The sequence below is a fragment of the Humulus lupulus genome, chromosome 6 (genome assembly GCF_963169125.1).
Source record: "Humulus lupulus chromosome 6, drHumLupu1.1, whole genome shotgun sequence".
Taxonomy (NCBI): domain Eukaryota; kingdom Viridiplantae; phylum Streptophyta; class Magnoliopsida; order Rosales; family Cannabaceae; genus Humulus; species Humulus lupulus.
The window spans coordinates 131,883,332-131,892,734 of record NC_084798.1 but is presented as its reverse complement, the minus strand read 5'-3'; the positions used below and the strand labels follow the sequence as shown (position 1 = coordinate 131,892,734).

General features: G+C 36.7%; 1 protein-coding gene across 7 annotated transcripts; it reads left to right on the top strand.

Moving 5' to 3' along the window:
- Positions 1-5,495: 5,495 nt before the first annotated feature.
- On the top strand, positions 5,496-9,162 carry LOC133782541 (putative beta-glucosidase 41). 7 transcript variants are annotated; one of them, XM_062221872.1, is made up of 13 exons: positions 5,531-5,877; positions 6,016-6,082; positions 6,194-6,252; positions 6,766-6,841; positions 6,931-7,002; positions 7,099-7,186; positions 7,268-7,523; positions 7,605-7,720; positions 7,827-8,050; positions 8,143-8,174; positions 8,262-8,364; positions 8,534-8,642; positions 8,720-9,162. In XM_062221872.1, exons 1-13 carry the CDS (start codon positions 5,749-5,751, stop codon positions 8,916-8,918), a joined length of 1,530 nt encoding a protein of 509 aa, XP_062077856.1. In that variant the 5' UTR covers positions 5,531-5,748; the 3' UTR covers positions 8,919-9,162. The 7 variants fall into 7 exon arrangements, 5 of the variants coding, with proteins under 5 accessions (XP_062077858.1, XP_062077856.1, XP_062077857.1 ...); XR_009870569.1 differs by lacking the exon at positions 8,720-9,162 and having other exon boundaries at positions 5,496-5,877; positions 8,266-8,364; positions 8,520-8,641; XR_009870568.1 differs by lacking the exon at positions 8,720-9,162 and having other exon boundaries at positions 5,498-5,877; positions 8,266-8,364; positions 8,534-8,674.
- Positions 9,163-9,403: the final 241 nt, after the last annotated feature.

The window sequence follows — 9,403 nt, the reverse complement described above, 5'->3', positions numbered from 1 at the left end:
ACTTTTCCCCCTTTCTGGCAAACCAGAAGCCATAGAACTATCCGGGGTTCCTTTAACTCGATTATCACGAATCTAACTTTACTAATTCCATCCAAAGAAGCACTGCCATAGCGACTCTAACACTCATGCTCCAGACATCAACCATCAGTTCCTCGAACCACATGGCCCTCTCCGCCATCCACATGCAGACGATAAGTCCTTACATCGAAGCGGCCCAAATACCTTAGACTAAACCAGATCTCATATCCTTAAATGGGTCGCCACCAATTCCAGATACATCCATCAGTATAACTTCCTGAAATGGACTACTCGCTTTACCAAACCCATTGAATTACGATGTTGTTACCCTAATGGTCCGAACCCAACTTATAAGCCCACCAGTCTCCATGGTTCTAATCATGTCTTTAAAATCTCTTCTAACCATTCATCAACTAGGTTCTTTCCAACCCAATAAGCTAGTACCTCAGCCCGAGTGTCACTTCCAGGCAACTCTCTGCCTCAACATTTAACACAACCCTCTAATCAGGATCTCTCATCCTCTTAACCAAGGGTGGAATTAACTCTGCTCGTCTATTGATAAGTCCCTTCCCTACTCGAGCTCTCCTCAAAACCCGAGGATAACACCCCCTTAAACCTCTCATATAATACTTTTATTTGTCCATACCTCACAGTAAACCAACACTGGTCACCTTTACTGTTAAAGCTTATAAATCAGCTCTTTCCCCGGAGAAATCCGCTGTTCTTCTATCCCATCTCAACTAACAAACTCCACAGCCTACTCACACACTAGTGACTCACTGCTGCTGCCTTCAGGGATAACTGGAGATCTCAACTCCAACTTATAACTAGAATCCCCTTTCAACACAATATCCAGTCCACAAAACCCTTCTAGGAACAATCAACACGAGTTCATCTGTCGAACCTAACCAAACTCTTGAACTCTGTGGTTCATACCCTGAACCAAACCACGTCTAGATCCAACTGACCACAGTTATCATGCACACACAAGCATATAATAGGTCAAATCCACAGTGTCATACATTTAGCCACCAAATTTAATCACTACTAAGTACATCCATACTTACCATGCTTCATACAAGCCAATAAACAGATATATAACTAATGAATTTCATCCAGAAAATTAATCGCATATACACAAAACGCGAACCAATATGCCAATATTCATCCATATACATCATAATGTCATTCAGCATGCATTAATCTCAACATGCAATAGTCAAGGGCCAGGCCCTATCAATATCTCATGCATATGTTATTTCATCTATCATGCTCCATATAAGTAAACAGGCAAACAGGGCATTCAAACATATGTTCAGCATATCAATCAATCATACCAACCAACCCTGAGTCGAGCTTGTCACTGACAGCGAGCGTACATGTTCGGTCGATCTCCAGAACCAATAAACCTTGGCTCGCTATGATACCAAGTTGTAACGCCCTACTTCCTTAGAGCCGTTACTTAGTGAGTTTTAAGACAAAACAGTGTGCAATGAACTCGCTAACCGAGGTTTTGAAACAAAAGTGTGACTAATTAAAAGTTAAGGCTGTAATCTTTGAAAATGCGTCGTTTCATTAAAACTTCTATTATTAAACATTTGGGATCCCAAAATAAGGTTTGAAAACTAATTACATCTTGAAATAAGGTTACAGTTGAGAAATCATGAAATCATAGATTATTACAGCCATTTTCGAATAAACCCCTAACCAAAGCAGTCGGGCAGGCCAAACATGTACGCGTCGCTTCACGCTCTCCGTACTCATGGTTGGTTGACTCAGTCCTTGCAACTACCTGCCACACGGAGCACCCGTGAGCCGAAGCCCAGCAAGAAAACCCAAGTAACACATAACATATGCAAATCAAATAGCTGGCATAATTCACTGATACATAGGAAAAACCATCATAATAAACAAGTACGGCCATGCCGCCCCCAAGGCCTTACCAAAGCCTGGAGTTTCGGTTCTCACCGCGAGGATAACTCATGTATCCCTTGGGTCCCACCCTAAATATAAGCATCCCATGTGCTGTGTTACTTTCGGCCCCACGGCCGCCCCGGCTTACGCCGTACTCTGCCCTTGCCGTTCAATTCATCATAATCACACATATAGTACATTCAGAATAAACATTCACACACATCATGGTTCATTTAAGGTTAAGCATTTGCACATAATACAATCCGGGGCCATGCCCTACAATCACACAGTGGGGCCATGCCCTAATCTCGGGTGTTACAGTTTTCTTACCTGCATTCCGAGCCTCCTGATGCACTAAAGCCGCGAGCACGGTCCTCTAGCACGAGCCTCACCAACAACCTAGTCACAACACACAAGAAACATCCCTCATTACTAATCAACCCAAAACCACTTCCCGAGACCAATCCCGCACTCTCGGGACCTCTAAAACCTTAAAACAACACCCCGGAGACATCCCCCGAACCCCCGGAGCAAAGGCCTAAAATTGCCTAAAAATGATGCCCTGAAATTAGCCTTGTGCCGCGGCATCCAACAGTCAGAGGCTCCCTTGCCGCGGCACGAAAAACCTGTGTCGCGGCACGCCTTCGCAGACCCAGAATTCTGGGTTTTCTCCTGCGTTTTCTCCGAGCTAAAACCTTCCCAAATCAACCCAAACTCACACCCAAGCCCCAAAACCAACTCAAGACTCCAAATAAACCATCCAACAACCCATAAACATCACCAAAGACATCTAAACACCCAATCAAATCCCCAAAATCCACATCCTTGATTTCAATTTCAGAAAAATAAAAACTCAAACATCAACCTTAACCCATGCTCAAATTCTTAACCCATAACATAATCAAGCCTTAAATGTGTATAAAATTCCTTACCTCATATGGAGAATCCATCCCTAAGCTTCCTTCATCTTCTAGGTCTCCAACTTCTCCTTCTCTTCTTCTTCATCTTCTTCCTCATGCCCTAGCTTTTCCCTCTCTTTTCTCTTCTCTTCAAACTCTATCAAGACCAAAATGGTTAAGCCCCAAACCGTGTACCCCATAAAACCAGCTGCCATTTATCTAATTCCCAACCAAATGACCATTTTGCCCCTCCTTGCCTATCCTTTCACACCTAAACCTCAAGGGTACTTAAGTCTTTTCATTTCTATTTCATTTCTACCATTTTCTTTCTAAAACTTGTTACTCTCAGCAGTAACTAATGGTTACCCAGGTTACTAAATCTCCAATAACCATTACCCGCTAAATCTCAACTTAACCATAAAATTCCCGAGGTACCCCTAGGCTCCTCCCGAGCCGGGTATAGAAATCCCGTTGTGACTCTGAAGTTAACTAGCTCTCTAGGACCGTCTCGGCACGTGCATCACAATAATACAACCACCCCCACGTGGTACAATTCACAGAATACAATTATCACATATCAATACCGTTATGCCCAACATGGCCAAAATTATAATTATGCCCTTCTAACACGATCCGGGCCTACATGCATATTAGTAAACATAGCCATGCCTCTCAGTTAAACAAATAGCCAAATAACATGCTTTAAATCATAATCATGCATTTAATTCATAAAATCACACATAAATCCCAACCTGCCCTCCTGGCACACTAATAAAGGCCCTTAAGCCTTATTAGCGAATTTGGGTCGTTACAGGTATGACTGATTCTTGTTGAAGTCGTTACTGAGATCTTTTGTGTAGCCCTGCTCTGTTTAGTCGGTCCACATATACCGAAAATTGAAGGGCCAAAATTCCTCATTGGTCGACCAAACCTTAACTAGTCGGACAAGCACCCTACTGGGCAGACAAGCACCTGACTGGGCAGACATGCACCTGACCAGGCAGTCATGCACCTGTCCAGGCGGCCAAGGACATGACTGGTCAGCCAAGGGCATTGACTGGGCGGACAAGCATGTGACTGGTCAGCCAAGGTCATGACTGGTCGGTCATGACACTTGACTGGTCAGTCAAAAATCTTCACTGGTCTACCGGGTCACTCCTAAGCCAGATTACCTAGTCATTCTTTGTCATTTGTCACTTCTATTACCACGTCATCGTTTTCAAATTTTGAGGATAACAGCTATCATATATGTATTTTGTATTTAAGTGTATCTAAAACCACAATTTTACCAATGAAAACCAATATTTCACTCTTCTTTCTTTTTTTTCTTTCCATGGCACATTTTATTTAAGAGTTGATATATACGTTAAAGCAAGCAATAATGATCATCCATCATGATGAGTCATCTTATGACATCTTTTTCCTGCTTTCTTCCAAGTCCAAAGGCTTGGAAGTTGGAACACAACGTTCTACGCAATCGATCACATCAATATATATATATATATATAATTTTTAAGATAATACATATCCAAATTCTCCTTTCTTTCTTCTTATTCATTCATATCCTTTTAAAACACTGTAATTATTTTATCATTAACTTTTTATTAAATATATATAATCTGATCATGAACAATTAACAAGACCTCAAAGGAGTTGGGTTTGCCAACTAGATCATTATTATCACTATCCTTCAACGTCTATGCTGTCATGGTATTGGTGGCTAAACAAGAAGAGAAAAAGTTAATAATTAAACTATGACAATTATTATGTAGGTGTCAAAAGAGACTAGAATATGATAAGAGACTTTGTAAACCACTTGCTTATTATTTTTTTATTGATAATAATATACTACTAATAATTAGGGGCCAATACTTTTTTTTGTCTAATTTTACAATGTTACAGAATAACTTATTTCATAAAAATGATATTGGACATGAACAGATTCCATCCAAATTTAGTTATAGAAGATATCATATTTTATAATTAATCATTGAAAAAAAGTTCAAATTACCCTCCACTCTTTTAGGTCAAATTAGTCTGGTGAAAATGTCATGTATATACCTTTTAAGAGTTTTAATCGTTTTTTTTTTCCAATCCTTGTAGCCAAATAAATATATAGATATACAGTTTGACATTTAAATTTAAAATGAACACTACTTTTAAATTTTTGTTTTTTTTTTTAAATGTGGATAAGAACTACTAGAAATTCAAACAAGAATATAACCACTAATCTTTGACCATTAATTAGTGGGAACTATTGAAATTTGATAAACTTAAAACATACTTTTCGGACACAAAAAGTGAGGATTTTCTTTTCATAGATGAGAAATGGAACTTTTGGATTTCTAAGGTGGTGTAAAATTGTGCTTAGCGGCCAATTGAAGTTAGCTGAAGGAGTAATAAAATTCCAGTTTGAGAAGCATCTTCTATTGACATGTGCGACAAGCAAGCACACGTGCTTTCTTTTAGAATTTATTAATGCATAAGTAATTAAATTCCGACTTTGACGGTGCCATTCATATTTATTGGCTCAAGTGTAAAGTGTCCTCAATGTTTGGATTCTAGCTACCTTACCATATATACTTCCGCGAGCGTTGAAACTTAGAAAAATGAAGAAAGATAGAAAGAAAATGATTTTTATTTTTGTTGGTTCTTAAACGTGTCCATCTATTTTTATTCCTACCTTTCTGTCAAGTTTTTTAAACAAACACCTATAAATTGAGTCTTCTTAACGTGCAAACAAACACCCTTTTCCACACTTAGTCATCCTCTCAACTTGAACACCTTTCAATACAATACAAACCTTCATTTCTTCTTCATTAGAATTCGTTAGCTTTACAACTGAGATAACTTAAACATTTGTTTTTTTTTTTTTTTTTTTGTCTTAACTCACCATCTTGGTTATGTAGAATTCACCATGAAACTATTCAGCTTGACCCTGCTTCTTCTGATCATAGCTTGTTTTTTGTTTGAAAGTATAAAATCTCTCAGCAGAACTAATTTCCCAGATGGGTTCATTTTTGGAACTGCTTCTTCAGCTTACCAGGTACACTTCTGTTATTTTTTCTCCTTATTTTCATTTAGGAAACATATTGCAATTGGAGTATGAGATATACATACATATATATATATATATAAAGAGTATTGTCGGTTCAAGAATTTGATATCTATTTCAATATGGTAGTTTGAGGGAGCTTCTGATGAGGGAAATAAAGGAGTTAGTATATGGGATACATTTACAAAACAACCAGGTGAGAACTTCAAAAAAATTGTTCGATAACTTTTAAGTAATGCATAATTTCTTTTCTAAGCATTAGATGAAGATATAGTGGTTGATGTTTGTTACTTGTATGGTATTACAGGGAGAATTTTAGACTTCAGTAATGCAAACACAGCTGTTGATCAATATCATAGATTTGAGGTATGATATTTTCTTTTAAAGAATTATAAGAGTTTTAATGTCACAAGCATAAGCTGATTATTCCATTTTCTTTCCTTATGTTTTTTTTTAGTTTTCTTTTTGGGTAGCATTTTCCTTTTTCAATTTAAAATTTATAAAAAAAGTCAATTGTTGCGTGGGAAATGAGTTTCAGCAATAAAATAACATGAAATTTGATTAATTCTTTGTCGGTTCTTGGTTCGAGAGTGACTGATGAGAGCTAATTTGTAATTTCTACATGGGCCGAAATATTTCAAGGGCCAAGAGAATCTCACGAATAAAAAAATTTAATTTCATAACACTATTGGACCTAGTAGTTACTGTTTTATGGATAATAAAGCTTCAAATAATATGTTAGGTGATGATGATGTCTTACCAACTTATAGCATAAGAAAAAGAAGCCAACATTCTCATTATTATTGAAATAAATATTAATATATATAATTTTAACTATCTTACTGACTACATATAGATGTTAAAATTTGAAATGTACAGAGTGACATAGACTTGATGAAAGATTTGGGAATGGATGCTTATAGATTTTCAATATCATGGTCGAGAATTTTTCCGAGTAAGATTGATTCTGTCCAGACAATACATCTCTTCCCACATTATTCCATGGTATATATTTTTTTCATTAATTCTATTAAAGATCAACAGATGGAACTGGAGAATCCAACCCAGAGGGAATAAGTTACTACAACAGTCTTATAGATGCTTTACTTGAAAAAGGTTAAGTAACTGAGTATATTTTGAGTGTTGAGATACACTTTTCCCTTAAAAAGATTACAAAAAAATATTGAAAGGTTAAGTGTTCTTTTCAATTAGGCATCAAGCCCTTTGTCACTCTTTATCATTGGGATCTACCACAGATGCTTGAGGACAGATATGAAGGGTGGTTGAACAAACAGATTGTGTAAGTATGAGGAAACCCTTTAAAGTCATTTTTCAGAATATTGGTCTAAGATTTTATAATATCCTTGATCTATCATTACAGAAAGGACTTTGAGCATTATGCTGTGACTTGCTTCAAAGCTTTTGGAGATAGAGTAAAGCATTGGATTACCTTCAATGAACCACATGGTTTTTCCCTTCAAAGCTATGACTTAGGCATACAAGCCCCTGGCAGATGTTCTATTGTTGGTCATTTGTTCTGTAAGAAGGGAAATTCATCTACAGAACCTTATATTGTGGCTCATAATATTCTTCTCTCTCATGCTGCTGCTTATCATACCTATCAAAGATCCTTCAAGGTATGATTTTTCCAACATTTGAAGAAGAGATAAGGAGGTCAACTTTATTTTAACTATCTTTGATCTAACTCGGTCAAACAGGAGGAACAAGGAGGTCAAATAGGAATAGTCTTGGATGCCAAGTGGCATGAACCCATATCAGATACTGAAGAGGACATTGATGCAGCAAATCGTGCAATGGATTTTGCGCTTGGATGGTATTACTCCTTTGCTTAAATTTTGATGTTGTTCATGAAATTTTGAAAGACTCAACTTTATGGTGTAATAAAAACTTATCCAACTCTACAAAATTGTGGATATCAGGTTTCTTGATCCACTTCTCCTTGGTGATTATCCTCTTTCAATGAAGAAATTTGTGGCGGAGAGGCTACCGAAAATTTCACAAGCAACCTCAAAACTCCTTGTTGGATCTTTAGATTTTGTTGGCATTAATCACTACACCACATTGTATGCTCGGAATGATAGGGCTAGAATCCGGAAGTTCATATTGCAGGATGCTTTATCAGATGTTGCTGTCACAACAACGCGTAAGCTGTTCATGTTCAAATCACAAATTCCTACATCTTATACAAGAAAATATATTACGAGTGCTGATTGTTTCTAAAATTTTTTGCTACAGCATACCGACGAGGTGTTGCTATTGGAGAAAAAGTATGTGATCAAAACCACTGAGTAAGTATTAGATTTCATTTATCAGTTTGAGATGATAATCTCAGGGCTGAGTTGTTCCTCCTTTAGGCAGCTTCAGGATGGTTACGCATAGTGCCATGGGGGATCCGGAAGCTGACAAACTATGTGAAAGACAAGTATGGAAACCCCCCAGTGATAATAACAGAGAATGGTAAGTAGTTTTAGTTTCAGTAAGTTAAACACAACATTTTTAAGATTCTTAACTTATAATCTTCATTAAGTTTTTCTCCACTAATTCTTTCATGAGTTTTAGCATATGAAATTCTGATTCTACAAACTCCTTTATAAGAACTCCATCATGTTTAGATTCATGAAAACAGGTATGGACGATCCAAATAAACATTACATTTCAATAGAGAAGGCTTTGAAAGATGAAAGGAGGATAACATTTCACACAGATTATCTTTCAAACTTATCTGCTGCTATAAGGTGATCGTGAAAAATCCAATTAGTCTCAGTCCTTAGCATACTCAACATTTTTTATGCTTAAACTGAATTTAAAACAGGCAAGATGATTGCGATATTCGAGGGTACTTCGTCTGGTCACTGCTTGACAACTGGGAATGGAACATGGGATACACAGTCCGATTTGGACTCTACTACGTGGATTACAAGAACAACCTAACTAGGATTCCAAAACATTCAGTTCATTGGTTCAAAAGTCTGCTCAGTCCGGAAGGAGATTTGAGTCACCAGATTATTTGAATGATTCTTTTGTTTACAAAGATTTTAAAGAACACATTGAAAGAGAAAATTCATTGAAAATAAAAAAACAAAAGAAGAATTTTAAGCAAGGCATTAATTCTCTTTCTACTATTTCCAACGTCACATAGAGGCTAGAGCTGTATCCGATGCAACTCATGTTGTACATTCTTATATGCCAAGAATATGTAATTGTAACTTGCAAAAATTAGTTATAAATCTATAGATTTAGTGCAATTATATGGTATATATTGTGTTGGTTTTAAAGCAAAAAAAATGGAGGGCCATTATAAAACTTCAATACATACATATAAAAATGAAGAAGCGTACAAGCTTAGTAACATATTAGCTTTTTACTCTTCAACACCGGGTCATGTTTGGTATACAATGGATTGTATTACTTTTATAGAATATGTTTGGCTTTAAATTGTAATAAGATGTGGTAATAACTATATGTATTTATTAAATATTAAGTTTTACAAAATAAA